We start from the raw sequence: 16,041 nt of genomic DNA on the forward strand, positions 1-16,041 counted from the left end.
GTTGGATACCCAACGTTCGTTGGATTTAAGAATGACACTAATTTTTTCTTTATTTACAACGACTAATGAAAGCCAACGAAACCCCTCTGATTGTCAGGAGGCTCACTACCATTGCCTAAAGCACTTTAAAAAAAAAATATCAATTGACACACCTTGACACCCTAAAAATAAGGATATAGATCTGAAACAAAAGGTCACTAATATCAAAGTAATATTGCTTTAAGAAATAGTAAGGAAGCTGATGTGCCAGCAATCTTATTAATATATTTAAACTTTGAAAATGCAACATGATAATAAGTAACGATTCAAATTGTAAATAAGAATATATTTACTAATTCTTGTAGAAATAATAAATCAGAACAGTTAAAAAACAACCTTTCTGGACTACCATTTTATATAAGGCTTAATAATATTATATTCATTAATATAATTAAAAATAGACAAATAACTAATAATCTGTGGTCCCCTTCGATTACTTAAATGTTCTAATTCTACAAAATAAAGGTAAAAAATTAAATAATAAGTTAAATTATTCATTTTTCAATTATTTAAAGATAGCACTTCGCGGTGGTTTGACCTGCGTTAATTATGGATCGCATTGTGATGATATATAAAAGCGAACAACCGAAAGTAAACATGTTTTTGGGTTATATTAAGGTTGCAAAAATAAGCTTACAAATGTAACTGGTATTCCCTGAGATTATTCTATTCAAAGTTAAAATTAAAAATTTATTATTTTGATACCTAACTTGATATATATATTTGTTTTTTCGTTTAATTGTCTGTACCATCCGTCATTTTGTATGACCATAACATCATAGACTATAACGACGCTATATATACAAACAAAATACATCGATTGTTCGGTACATACATTATCCATCCTTTGCTGTTAGTAAGTAGCAAGAACGTGGGTTTTTATTAATATTTTATGTAAGGTAAAGAGAGCTTGGAAAATATTAAATTATAATTATTAAAATAAAAAAATGGTATGGCACAAGTTTAAATAACTAATATGGCTACGGAATATAGGCATGGAGTTGTAAGGTAACGTAGTTTAGTGCTTACTCCCGAGTGACCGTGGATAAAACCACAATTTTATACTTTTACAGTGATCATCGTTTCATCCATTAGCGGTTAAGAATACGTCATTGTTTACAAAATAAATAAATACATTTCAGTTACCAACCTACATCCGGATGACGTCTAAAATGGAAAACAAATTAATCTAGGACCTACTCCGTACTCGTATATGGTTGAATTCTCGATTTTATCTTTTACACTTTTTCATGTCTCATCTGCAGATGCAAATAAATTTTACACCGCGAATTTAAAACATACCATAGACTTAAAAGATAATAATGATAACATTATTTGTATTGTAAGATGAGTAGAAGAAAATGCAAACAAATATCGATCACCCATTGAATTAATAACATACAGAATCCTCATTCAGCCATTATTGCATGCAGTGCATTGTGTTCAAATACAGAGAAAACACCCCGAGCATATCTTTACCTATTTTCCCCGTTCTTAAGAACATTAGAGGTAACTTAATTACTGTTGCCCATTTTTTATATTCAATCTATCCGTAATTTACAGATTGATTACTTAGCAATGTTGTCATTGTCAAAAAATATCCATACAATTTTAACAAATTACAACTTTGTAAAGCAACTTATCGGCTGATTACACCCCGAGCACCTCTCACTTTACACCCGCGGAACGTTGCTAGGTCACAATTATTTTTAAATTTTTTGGTAAACGATTAGAACATAATAGGTAAAATAATGACTGTAACTGCTGTTTGTTCGAGAAACCATTCTTTAGTGGTTTGATGCTTGAATATAAGTCGTGTGCACGGTTTCTGTGTATTCTTAATTCTGTGGATACACCAATATATTACTAATTATGGTGTGAGCCATGCGTTTTCATACCGTTGGCGACCTACAAACATAAAAGCTCATAATATTAATACAGGAATGATAAATAAAGTAATTTACAACAATATAAAAAGGAATGTATAGTCTGTTATAAATGTGCAACAATATAACAACTTAAACTAGACTGTAAATATGGAATATTTTAGTATAAATTACTACTGTAGTATAAAGTGAAATTTGAAAAATCCAAAACGCCTGCACGCCTCATAATCTCATTTTTTTCACAATAAAATTTTTTTTTTTTTAACTGAAACTTTCAATGCTCTTTACAATTTTTTTTTTTCATATTAATTATTATTCATTTTTTGTAAACAAGACACGGGAATGTCATAATGATTGCACATTGAAAGTTACAATTAATATTAGCTAGAATAATTACATGGAAATTTAACGACAGTGAATTGAACGCTCATATTAACTAAGAAATTATGTCGTGTGTTACTTTAGATAATTAAAAAAAAATTATTCCGATACGATAATTTTTTCGACCAATTTTGATGCCACATACACCCGTCCATACACGGACGTCCAGAAAAGATTATGTTTAGTGTTATTATTTACTATGTTAAACAAAAAAAATGTTATTGAAATGTATTTTATGTGCCTGACAAATTATTTAACTTGATATTAGTGTACTCAAATTAACCTGTAAGTGCAATATAAATAGCAAAAAATCAATTTCAGTTTCAAAAAAAGCATTTTTGAAATGTCGAGAGTAGAGCACAACCTCAACGCTTCGCTTATGAGGCGTGCAATAATGCCGAAGAGATATATAGATCGTCGCGATTCAGGAAATGGGTATTATTTGCCCCATCCCAACACTTTGAAAATATTGTTTTTAGATGCATACTGACTGAACTAACCAAAGTAAAAAAAAAAAAATTTATAATATAAGCGTTTTTTTTTTTGTATTCGTTCGCTTTTTAAAAACTTTGATACACGATCGATAAGATCAGTTTTTAAAAATTCTATGAGTATTGTCACGTGATAATTTTAATCTAATTTTACTAAATCTCAAAAACATTCGGCATTCCCTGTTGTCTGGGCTTTACAAATAAGACTTACGTCGAAATATTTATTCAGTATTTCTCATACTTCAACTGAGAGCACCAAAAACTCAGCAGAACTATTCCAACGTTATGCCAACTTTAAATGTAATCATTTAGGGTCTTATAAATAAAGTTTGTGACATCTATCTTGACTAGGAAAGCTATGTACCTTTTTTGAGTTACCACTTACATCTTACAAGCTAAAAAAATTGCACTTTATATACTAACGACGGAATTAGAAATCGCCTTCAACGTTTTGAAATTTTTTTTTTTTAAATGCAGCGTACACTTCTAATAACTAAAGTATAGAATGATATGAAGTTATTAGCATAATATAGGAAGGCTTAGATCAATCACGTATTAAAAATACTTACCAAGTGTTCGGTTTTTTTACTTATATTGAATACTTAATATTGAATTTTTTAAAAAAAAGGTGTTTTTGTAATGTCCATTGGTTGATACACTAGCAAACTAACGAAAATGGACTCCCAAATCGGGAGTAAAAAACCTATTTCACGGATATTTCATTGATACTGACAGCGTATATAATATCCAATTGATCGAAGAGAATATAAGTCTATTATGCACGAGGGCTTTTTTATATCTCTTATAGTAGCAATCCAGATAATCACAAGTCTTCTATTAATAATTAGTAAACGATAAAATTACAGAAAAAATGGCGCTGGTACTATACAAAACTAGACTGACTGAGTTTTTTTTAAATATATATATATAGACAAGCGCTTGAGTGCAATCACACCCGATGGTAAGTGATGATGCGGCCTAAGATGGGGCGCGCTTACCAAGATGTCCATTCACTCTTGATTGGAATGCCCTTCGGGGCCTTTGCTATACTCCGCGAAAAACAGATAATCTGTATAGTGTAATTTATAATTTCTTCAACTTTTATACACCAAACAGATCTGTTTGGTCTATACACGTTTTGCGCCGACACCAGAGCATCCTCAGGAGATGTTGACTTTACAATTAATAATTGTTAAGAACAATAACAAAACAGATACAAAACATTTTCTTAATTAATTTTGATTCTTGAGCCCGTGTTCACTTACGACGAACAATTCAATACCTTTGTAAGCAATCCCTGATCAAAGAAGATTCCTAGGCATACATTTACCTTCCACCAATCGATTTTCTCTAGGCAACTCATATAAATTAATTTGTCTACGATTCTTGCCACAAGTGGTATTTTGTGTTTGTATTTTCATATTTTTCATTGTTCGTACGGATTTAAGGTTATTAAAAAAACCGGATTAATTCATCAAGCCGAATCGGTGTCGTAACTTCAGATGGCGCCCAACATCGCTAGTCATCATCTAAGAGTTGGTGAAACGTTATTTTTTTCTACGCATCACTTAAATCATTAGGCATCCGATTTAACAGTTTACTAGGTTTAGTGAAAACGGGAATTACTTCCTAATATATAACAACTTAGTTACATTACATTACGGACTTTCTGGACGAGTACAACGAAAGTAACTATAGAAAGGGGATTTAAAGCATTCCCGATTCGGTAAAAACGGGGTTTCCCCGTGCCGCCTAATATCTGGCAGTAAGAAAACAACGCCCATGGCTATAATCATATGCCATATGGAATGCACTATTTTATAATTCTGCTCAGTCTGCAAGAACGCGTAACAAATCAATCCAATAGACACCAGAATTAAACCTATAGGCATGTAAACCGCGTAATAAGATTTTGGATACCTAAAGAACCTTGTCTTTCTAAAATCCAGGTACCAGCTTCCTAAAAGCACCAACACTCCGAATGCAACAGGTAATAGGAAAGCTACTATCGAATGCATATTCCACGTTGTTAATAAAGCTATAACTATTGCACCGATGATTTGTAGGAACGACTTTAAACTTAAACCTATAATGCTCATGGCAAGCAATGTCACCCAGAATGACATGAGACCGCAATAAAAGTCCCCAAACTGTAGTACGTTGCCTCTCAAAATACAATACGCAACTTGCGCAGGCGCATCACAAGCGTGGTAGAACGTGGAGAATAGCATTGTAAAAGCGTACATGATAGCTTCGACGTAGTAAAGACGTATTGTTGCTACGTAAATGGAGAAGAGAAAAAGTAAATTGCTAAGGGTCAGTAGGAAAATGGACACTAGCATGTACGCGTGGCTGTCGACCCTTGAATCGTCGGAGCAGTCCCAACCTGAAATTAAAAAAAAGCCATTATTTCACATGAATAAAAAAAATATGACGAAATACTGTTAAAGGGTGCATAAGTATATTTCATAAGAAATCACCCTGGAAAAATATTAAATCAAAAGAAGTATATTTATTTTTCCATACAAACTAATTCATAACATTCTCAGTGTTTACTTATGACAACCCTATTGAAGATAAAAGAACGACACTTGCATAGTACCTACGTTACACAACGCGTAGCTAATAAAGTGACAGGAGTCACTTGATTTTACTTTTGCATATTGCGCTAGGGCTGTATCTGATTTGTTTCCGTAAAAACTATGGCAATGGTTTAATCAAACACTATTAGCGTTTCGGTTTCACAGACAGGTCTCAGAGTCAGAGAATAGTGTACCTCTAAAACCTCTGAATTATTATTTCGGTTTTAGTTTACACGTTGTATATATACTAGACAATAGACACATCACTATCTAACCCCGAAGTAAGCGTAGCTTTTGTTATGGGTACTAAGATAAATGATGAATATTTGCACATAAATACTTTTAATATACAGATAAAGACCCAGACACTGAAAAATATTCATGTTCATCACACAAACATTTGTTCAGTTGTGGGAAACGAACCCACGGCCTGGGAATCAAAAAGCAGGTTGACTGCCCTTTGCGCCAATCGGCCGTCAACATTAACATTGTTGTGCAACAAATTAGGCCCCTATCCCACTGGCATTATTCTTGCATAAGTGTTTCTTCAACGTCGCGTTGACGGTATGTCAACGTCGCAAGTCTATAGTGGCAAGCGTCTTCGTTACAACTTTACAACGTTAACGTCGCGTCAACGCAACTTTAATGTCAGTGGGTTAGTCGATCTTGACGAAATTTGGCAATTCAATACCTATGTAATTTTGAGAAGGACATAGAATAATTTTTATATCGGCCTTTGTTAGTGTTTGTTTTTCATTGAGTTGTCTTTACTCGGTTCAAATACACTTTGCGCACGTTCTAAATACGTCCAAAATTTTGCATAGAGATAGCTCGCATCGAGACATTGATATAACTACATGCAAAAAGTAATCAGAAAGATATATAGTGAATAGGTATCTTCTAGGCAAGCGCGTCCCATCTTAGGCCACATCTGCACTTTCCATCAGTTGAGATTGTGGTCAAGCGCAAGCGAAAATCTAATAATAAAGGTGAATAACCAAAATTAAAATTTCAATAAGATTAATCTCACCTCCATATCCTGCAGAGCACGAACAATATGACATCACGAGCCCGCTGAAAGTATTCAATGCACAATTTCCATTGTTACTACACTTCCCGCTGATACAGGAACCGGAAGTCAGAGATAGCAACACGGTCGCGTTGCAATCAGTTTCCCCATTCCTTGTAACATTCGAAAACGTGCTGAAATCTTCATCACCTTTCTCCGTCTGAACGTAATACTTCGTCCCATCGATCGACGTCGGACATGGACAGACGACGCTATCGCAGAACAAACGTATCGTCACGTACCATAACCCTGCCTCTGGATACGGAATGATAATTTTGTCGTATATCGAATCGGAATCTGTGCTGTTCAGCACAAAAAGCGCCTGTGTGACCCGATCGTTAAACCTGCATTGACCGGATTGTAATGGAATGCTGGCGTGACCAACGCTCAAACATACGACGACCTTGAAAAATTGGTTATCTTCTGTAAAACCTAGTAGCGATCCCTTCAGAAGCTCCCTCTTGTACCCACCGTAGTAACCTGCACTCATAAGTAAACTCGCTTCAATTACTAAGCTTCCGCCTATATCTATGAATTGGTTCACATCGAATCTCAGAACCCTTATTTCGCTTGAAGTTACATTCACTAGACTGGTCATGTCCAGTAAATCGGTTGTTGGTAATCCGTAGGCGAAAGTGAAAAACCTATCTGTATCATCTCTCATTAGATCTGTTAAAGACCTATTTTGGTTTTCTTCGAAATTTTTGAGATCATAAGATTCACAATTCGCTATGTCTGATGTGTTTCCTTCAATTATGTCCAGGTATATAAAGTGCATGGCGGTTGGGTGGGTGTGGAAATTTATTATCTGTGTATTATTAAGCGTAGGATCGAAGGCACAGTATATGAGATAATCATCTTTTGTCGGCGGAGATTCTGATTGCACTCGCACAGTTATGTTTGCACTGCTAATTGTAGTGTTAATAACGTTTAATTCTAGTATTATTGGCTCTATGTTATCCTTGGCTTTACATTTGTATAGTGCCGGTAAAGTTGCATAGTTGACGTTTAAGCTTGTATAACAGTTTATTAATACAGAGGACTCTTCGACTTTATGTTGGAGGTCCGTGTACCAGATTGTATGGCAGTCTGCTACTAAACCTGGAAATAAATACATAAAACGTAAGGGCATAGTTAGAAGAAAGCATTAAAAAAGGTTAAGGCCAGTGCCGTGCACTTCAGCTACCCTTAAATTCATATATATAACTCATATAGGAGGAGAAATTTGGCCGTTTTATGCAATTTTCCTGCTGCATGACCTGGTAAGAAACCCAGTGAACGCCACTGGTAAAGGCCATACTCAACCTCACTGGCAGACATCACACGCCTTTAAGAACATTACGGAGGTCTCTTAGGCATGCAGGTCTCCTCGCGATTTTTTACTTGACCGTTTAAACATCGTAATTCCGAAAAGTTAAGTGCGCAATTTAGAAAAACCATTCTACTATAAAAGCCGGTTAATCTAGACAAAAAAATTAAAGTAGGTGGTAGGTAGGTAGGAAGGTACATACAAATCCAACAAGCTGAAAATGAATAGAATTTTTCCGTACATAATTATAAATAATATTAAAAAAATAACAAACGATTTAAAAAAACACGCTAAGTACATTACCTCATAGGTGGCGTGGAAACGTGTGCATATTATGACGATAACAACTTTTATAACTTTTGAATCGTTATATCTCAGAAATGGTGGCTCGTAGGAAATAAGTAACGATGAATTTTTTGCTGAAAATCGCGAATTACTCATTTCCTTGATCGATATGACCTTGAATAAAATCTTTCCATACACGGGAATGATAAGGAACTTTCAAATATTATTTATAATTATGTTTTGAGCAATTTTACTGATTTTCAGCTTGTTGGGATTTTATGCACCTTCGAATGTCTAAATTGACCGGACTATAATATATAATAAGTTACCGTGGGAACTAGCAGATATTAGTCTATTGAGACTAAAGCAAAAACTTAAGGAATTTAAAAAAATCATCAAATCAAATCAAATCAAATCCTTTTATTTGCATAAAACATTGTAGGTATACATGTTTAGTCATAATATAATATGACATGCAAATCTTAATTTAAACAAATTCATTTATGTAATAATTAATAAAACATCAAAATAAATAAAATCAAAATAATCTGCTGAATATAATAAAATTTCATTAATTTTAATTCTGTATGGAACAATAAACATGGAATGTCAAGTAAAAAATAACTAAACTAATAATTATATTTTATTATCCAAGAACTCTTTTACCGAGTAATAGCATTTATCAACCAACCAGTCACGTAATTTTGCCTTGAATTTCAAATTCATCTGTTATTTATTATTGATTATTGATAAACGATAGATAAATATACTCAATAACATATGGCGAATAGGTTGCGTAGTCAAATCGCATACGGATACTATTAATTTTTTTTTTTATTTAAAATATGAACTGATGTACTTTTTTTTTGAAGTTCTTAAAAAAACAGTACACCTGTTGAGACAACATACCCTGCAGAATTAAAAAAGTATAGGTTGCCCTGTTCCCCTTTGCCCATCTGTGGAATTGCCGGTTTAAGCAAGTGAGTACCTAAAAGTTATCGATATACGCTCATCAGTTATTTAATCGTATGTGATATCAAATGAAAGCTTATTTTATTCTGTATCTTACTGCCTTGGTTGCCTACATTTAAGTTAACAATCTTAAACACGAACAACTTGAGTGTTTTATTGTAGATCGTACACATACATATTATTTAAGATCGTTTGTTGCATAAATTAAAACTTAAGCATTTTCGACTTTTCTTTACAAAGGAGCTATTAGATACTCTTGCCTCGCTCCTCTCGTCATCATTGTCTGTCGCATGGACACAGTAAATATATTAAAGTACGCATCATCAGGTAAGATTGCAATCAAGGATATACATGTAGAGGTCGACAGTTAGTTATTAAGTTCCCAACGGCAATAACTGACCTCTGCTTTTACTTTAACAGTCTAGACTGTTATTTAAACTCATTCAACAAATTAAAAGTTTACTCACATTGTGAAATAGTTGAATACTATAGAGCACAGAATTAAGAACGTACAGAACCCTCATACAGCCATTATTGCATTGTGTCCAAAAACGTAACGTAAAGCGGGAGGCGCACGACTCACTTCACACCCGCGGAATGTTGCTAGCCTAGCTCACAAACTTTTCTCATTTTCAATATTAATCGTGTACACGTTTTCTGTATATAGCAACAAAACATAATGCCCTAAAGTGACCTCGATTGCGCGTCGCTGTGATTGTCACAGCATCCGGCCTACTTGACGGTACTCTACATGTCAGTTGTTGCTAGTTAGTTAATTTTATTCGGCTACATACTTCTACAAAGTCTACATAGACTTCTAGCTTTTTGTAACAGAGCTCGTCCAGGGAAGTATGTACAATAAGGCTTAGCGCAATCGAGGCTCCTCTACATGAATGCGCAAAAAAGGCAACCGTTAAGGAAGAGTGGCAACGGATTGTAAAGCCAGTCATAACACCCAGATGACGACCACGACCAGTCTGTCAAGACTGTAACGACTAAGAAGAAGGCATAACACATACACTTCAGGTTGTTGGACAGATGGTGGCACTTAGATGCTCTGGTTATAGGCGATGGTTGTCCACAAATCAGGTATGCCATCTACTTGGTCCGTCAATTATTACTTGGACTAGGTTCGTTTTGGTTTTGGCATATTTTTACGACTGTCGGACAGGCGTTCCGAATGTTTTTGTTGGTGGAATTACCGCAACCTCTATTATCAACCCATTATCGGTCCATTACAGAGCACGTGTCTGCCCTTAGAATGGGAAGGTTAGGTCCATAGTCCACCACGCTGGCCATGTGTGTATTGGTAGACTTCACACGCCATTAAAAACACATGCAAGTTTCGTGATATTCAATTGTTAACAACGGATATTACTCCGAAAAGTTAGAGGTGCGTGCCGGGGTTCGAACTCTGCTCTCCCGTAAGAAACGCTGAAGTCTTAACCACCAGACTATAACCTATATGGTTATTACTATTTACGTTTGTGATTAAATTACACGGATATAATCCATTGAATTACAAAGTCATTCCCGTCTCCCTGAGCTTCTGCGTGATATCATTCCGGACACTTTCGGAGAAGTTCCTCTGTACGACAGACTCATTGAAATTAGAAGGTCAGCCTTGAGATCAGCAAAGTGAATACGTATTCGACAACAAGCATGCGGCAGGCGTAAATCTCGCGAAACGTCCCTTTTACTTACAAAAAAAATTACAAAAGTGACGTTTGACAGCAAAGATGGCAAAATTCACGCCTTGGATGAATGCCTTGATATACAGGAGTATACACAGGAGATGTTGATTTTACAATTGTAAAATCAGTGCTTAACAATTATTAATTGAAAATTCAACATCTCCTGAGGATGTTTCGAAGTCGCAGCAAAACGAGCCTAGAGGATAAATTTCCAAAGATCTGTTTGTAGAGAGTATAAAGATTGAAGAAATTACAAATGACACCTAAATACAGATTATTCTACTGTTCACGGAGTAACGCAAATTATGCTTAATTTTCATAATAGATTTACGCCTGTCGCAAGCGTGTCTTTAGATACGTAATCACCCTGCTGTTTAGTCTATAGGCAAGGCTCACCCACTCAAGAGCAGTGGCGTGCACTTCATACATGCACAAAAGCACTGCATACCCAAATTACTTTATATAGCTCGTATTCGAGGGGATTTTTTCCATTTTTTGCCATGTACTTGCTTTATGCATACCCTGGTCAAAAAACCTGTGCACGCCACTGCTCAAGAGGAAGTACCCGGTAGTCGGTAGGTAGTGGTCGCTGCCCGTGCGCATATTCGACGACGAATCGAAACGAGGCTCTAAGAAAGATTTCAAGCATCGGTTCGGTATTTGGTTTGCAATCAAGGCATTTCTAGTACCAGGAAATGAGCGATGCCCATTCCTATTGCTCGGAGAGGACGCGTATCCGATTTTCATCGCTAATACGTGATAATTATCAAAGCTTATTAAAGCAGCAGCGGACTACGGAATCCTTCTCTTCTGAGAGGATGCCTTAGGCCCATATAGTATCCAACTTCTAGTTGATAGACTAAGGATTATTCATGCTAGGTAGAGGTGAAAATAGCTTTTGTTAGCAGTAAATACAATGCACAAAGTTAAAAACAGTTATGACATCCGAAATCCACTCGAACGCGATAGTCACGTGGGTGACAATGATATCACAGAATAATGGACTTACACAATTTCCTTGAGTGATTCACGCAGCCTTTGAGCACACGGGATGGTATTTTGAGATTCATTTGTTTTATTTGACGTGCCTTCAGCCTTGAATATTTCACTGCGAGCGCTTTGGAGTCACTAATAAAGCATTTTGTAGCCTTGCAAAGCGAACCCCGTAGCGACATGAAGTCTCTAATACATTAGCTCAACCTATGGACATTCGCGGCTGGTGGCTGGCATAGGTCTAGGATAGGTTCGAATTCAAAAATCTCGTGCCTAGCAGCTTCCTGCGACTCGTCTTACTTTCTAGTAGAACGCTATTCCAGCACCTTGGAAACCAATAATTGGTGGTCCGCGATAGAGCCAGTAATGTCGGTAACTGTGATTCAACTACGGATATCTTCATACCTATTTTAATAGCGTATAAGAGATGCTGAAGGCTCTCTCTTTCGTTTACCTACTGAGAAACTCCTGAATTTTCTTGTCAGGTACTTAGATACTCCAGTTCATTGACGAAAATATTCTTAGCTCTATAGTAGTGAATACATTTTTAAGAAATTGTTGTACTAACCTTGCTGCTCAACCTTTTGAGCTCTCGGATCCTGCCATTTTATATATGCCAATGCATACCATATACCAGGCTTAGGGTTCGGTATTGAATACGTCAAGTTAGTGCCATTGGAAAGCAGTTCTATCGTATGTATCGGCTCCTCCCTTAATACAGGATTAACGAAGGTCTTTGGGAAATTATATCCATCCGGGTTAACCGCCGGGTATGAGCCTTGTTTAAGATGGATGACTACTTCTTTGGGGCTACATGATCCTGAAACAAAAGAGTTTAATTTGAGACGCCGTTCAGTTGTTTGCTTTCGTTTTGTTTGTTTACCTGGGATCGCTAATAACTTTTTTTTTATTCCACTACAAGTTTGCCCTTAACTGCAATCTCACCTGCTGGTAAATGATGATGCAGTCTAAGATGGTAAGGGGCTAACCTGCTAGGGGTATGGCAGTGATTTAAGCCCATACCCCTAATCGGTTTCTATGCAACATCGTACTGGAACGCTAAATCGCTTAGCGGCTTTGTCGGTAGGGTGGTAACTAGTGACAGTAAAAAAGAGGTGCTTAAAAGGGCGCAAATGACTAAAGTAGCAGTAAAACCTCACGAAAAGATCCGGTTGAATCAGAGGAATCGGAACATCTAGCGCAAGACAAAAGTGAAACTAATGCGATCACTGATGTTTTGTATATTTTATACGCCTCAGAAACCTGGACCCTAAAATCTCGTAACCTCTCCAGAATTGATGTTGCGCTGCGACGATGCTAAATGTTGTGCTGGCGCAAAATGTTGCGAGTGCCCATGGAGTGCGCATCGCAAAAACGTGTCTATCCTGGAGGAGCTGATGATCCAGACCCGTCTCTCTAGTGTATGAGCTACTTTGAGCTGTCTTTACAGCTCTTACTTTTTGGCCACGTGGCAAGGCGTGTGGAGGGTTAGAGGAGCAGAGGAAGAGTACCGACCCGTTGGATCGACAGGATTTGTAAATGCATTCGCTTGAATATCCAAGACGAAAGGCTCAAGATCGTACTGCCTTGCGTGCCTTAATAAGTAAAGCTGGCATAAATAAACGGTAAGAGAAGAGAGAGTTGTTTACTTGCGACAAAGAAGAAAGAAGAAGTTGGTTTCGATGTTTTTTTTAGCTAATGCAAGGGTCACCGCTTTCTCGTCAGAATAACTTTGCATCGTTTCGCTACGCCGCAATGTGACATTCATCGTGCCACCGCGCCGTGCACTGTTCCGGTAGCATAACTACGCCGTGCTGCACCGTCCACTGTCCACCCGCAACTTAGTTTCTGGATACTCACAATCGTGCATTCGTTTCAGAGTATAGAAATAGTAAACTTCAAAGTAAAATGGACCCAGTTTGACTCTAACGAAGAACGCTTGTTGCATATAATATCTGCATATGGATGGAACGATGGAACTTGAAACGAAGGTTTATAAGATCCATTTGATACGCTATTTCCAAATTGCATAATATGTTTTCTCGTAGGTTCCTATTTGAGTTTCGACCTTGTTATTAGAACATACTAACCTCTAGACCAACGATGCGGATTTCACATAAGTCAGATCATTTAATTTACTGGCTTCAAACGAGTGGTTTCGTTTACAGAGATAAAAATTACTCATTTCCTGTAATTTTGCACGCTTACATAGGTACGTGGGTTAACGTGCAAACAAGGAGGTATTAAGGATTCCTTGCAACTGCGTTTATTTAATCAAACTAGATTATTTGAGTAATTCCGATTTAAATAGTTGCGACATGCAATCTTTACTCGTAGCTTGTGTGCGACGAGACGCCCCGCCGTGACGCTAAGCGAATAGTGCCGAGCCGGGCCGTAGTGGTAACTCAGCAGCTCAGCTTGGTCTTGGCTCAGACTAAATGACGACTGACAATGCATTCCAAGTAGCACACTTAGATACAACCTGTGCACAGAGTCTATGCTGGCGAAGGCTTCAATTGCTTCATGAACACAGACATATATAAAATTCCATAGGAATACTTTGCTCTATCGATCTATCTATTTATGCATTATATCTATGTGAGAGGTTTTTTTTTGCGTAATTAAAATGGTCTATGACATTCTCTGGCCTATAAATGTCAATAAATGCAAAAATTCACATCAATTAAAAAGCTTGCCAAACTTGCCAGTGATCCAATATGAAAACTCAATAGTGCAGTTTCCAAACTTGCCTATCTACCATTGCACACATTTGCAGGAAAAAATCTGGAGACATCAATATCATAAGTCACTTAAATATAGTTTTTCTAGAAAAACTTTACTTTTCTTTTAGAATGGCTTCTCTTCTGCTTTTATTGAGCCATAAAAAACAACAATTAGCAATTTAACAGAGACTGCATCACCTAATTTTATAGTTTACATTTGAAAAAAATTAAAAATACAACAAAAACAAGCCCAACCTAATTGGTTCATAATATAAACATTACTAGAATCTTTATCATAGTATAATGCTTATCAAGTTATAATGAGCTGGTTGAGTTTTACAAATATTTTTAAACATTAATGAGATATGATACTGATTTTATATGCTAAAAATACAACATTATTAGTAGTAATACATTATAAAGAGTATTGTTACATTATTATTAGTTGTTAGTTTTTTTTTATCTTACAACAAATTAAACAAATTGAACTGCCTCCTAAAAATATCAGGAAAACTTTTATCTGTTTGATGGGCTAGTCTTTGAGAATAACTGAGTCAATTTGATAAGACTTTAGCAGGAAGGTATAGAATTAATATAATTCAGATTTTTGCATTTGAACTTTACATGAAGCGGTTGGCAAGTTGTTTTATATAAATCTACCTGAATAGTTTAGTGTCTATATCTTTATAGGAGAACTTTCAAGTTCCTAACCTTTTTAAGGGAGTGGATTTTTAGGACAAAAATTTGCCTTTATCTACTCTCCAGCCCTAAGTAAAATACATCTATACACCAAATCACAACAATCTGTTGCTTTATTGCTGTGAACAATAATAGTAGGAATATAAAATCAACAAAAACCAACCTATGTTATTCAAATGAAGTTCTTCGCATTGAAATGTAAACCGTGCATCACTCAAGTCGTTCGTAACAGGATAGAAAACAACAGCAACTGTCCGATAACTCCTGTACATAAACACATCGATGCCCACATGTCTGGTTACCAACTGATACCCTGGTAATAGAACAGGTCGTGTGTTCATCAATTGCTCGATAATCCTCCTTTTCCTGTACTCAATTTCATCCTCTTTATCACCATTGGAAGCCACATAACAAATATAGAGTAATAACAAATAAACATATCTCATTTCGCGGCAAAACCTTTCCAATCTTAGCTGGAGATAAAACTTTAAGCATGCACTCACTAATAAATAATATATAAAGAAGATATTTTTGCTATCGATACATATTTATTTACACGAAATATACGTTCGACGTCGATCATCGATCACAGAATTTTGATTAGTGTTTCGAGTTTCGCCTTTCGACCACTTATTATTGTTTGACTTTTGGACACTCCAACAACTTTTTCCCATTGACATTTGACACTGACAACTTATTGTCAAAGTGACAGCAGATGATTATGGATAAATGACAGCTTAACCATAAACAGTACTGACCTCAATTACTGACCTATGCTGATGTGCTACCATTACTAAAAAAAAGTGGATATAACCCGTAACAATACATTTCTTACGTTGTATTCAAAATTGATTAAAAATTTACTTGAATTGAAGTAACACATATAAATATAATTATTATTTTATGCTGAAATTAAAT

At 35.9% G+C, this 16,041-nt stretch overlaps 1 protein-coding gene across 1 annotated transcript; it reads right to left on the reverse strand.

Annotated features, from left to right (window-relative positions):
- Window positions 1-4,218: 4,218 nt before the first annotated feature.
- On the reverse strand, window positions 4,219-15,785 carry LOC120631948 (post-GPI attachment to proteins factor 6). The gene is made up of 4 exons (XM_039901658.1): window positions 15,287-15,785; window positions 12,270-12,521; window positions 6,410-7,549; window positions 4,219-5,183 (listed from the first exon to the last, which is right to left on the reverse strand). Exons 1-4 carry the CDS (start codon window positions 15,567-15,569, stop codon window positions 4,456-4,458), a joined length of 2,403 nt encoding a protein of 800 aa, XP_039757592.1. The 5' UTR covers window positions 15,570-15,785; the 3' UTR covers window positions 4,219-4,455.
- Window positions 15,786-16,041: the final 256 nt, after the last annotated feature.

The sequence above is a fragment of the Pararge aegeria genome, chromosome 19 (genome assembly GCF_905163445.1).
Source record: "Pararge aegeria chromosome 19, ilParAegt1.1, whole genome shotgun sequence".
Classification (NCBI taxonomy): domain Eukaryota; kingdom Metazoa; phylum Arthropoda; class Insecta; order Lepidoptera; family Nymphalidae; genus Pararge; species Pararge aegeria.

Excerpts from the sequence above, each read along its gene's own strand:
- LOC120631948 (XM_039901658.1), bottom strand. The coding sequence starts at position 15,569 with ATGAGATATGTTTATTTGTTATTACTCTATATTTGTTATGTGGCTTCC. Across the intron at positions 12,522-15,286 it reads ACTTCATTTGAATAACATAG|GATCATGTAGCCCCAAAGAA; the intron begins GTTGGTTTTTGT and ends CTTTTGTTTCAG. Across the intron at positions 7,550-12,269 it reads TCAAAAGGTTGAGCAGCAAG|GTTTAGTAGCAGACTGCCAT; the intron begins GTTAGTACAACA and ends ATTTATTTCCAG.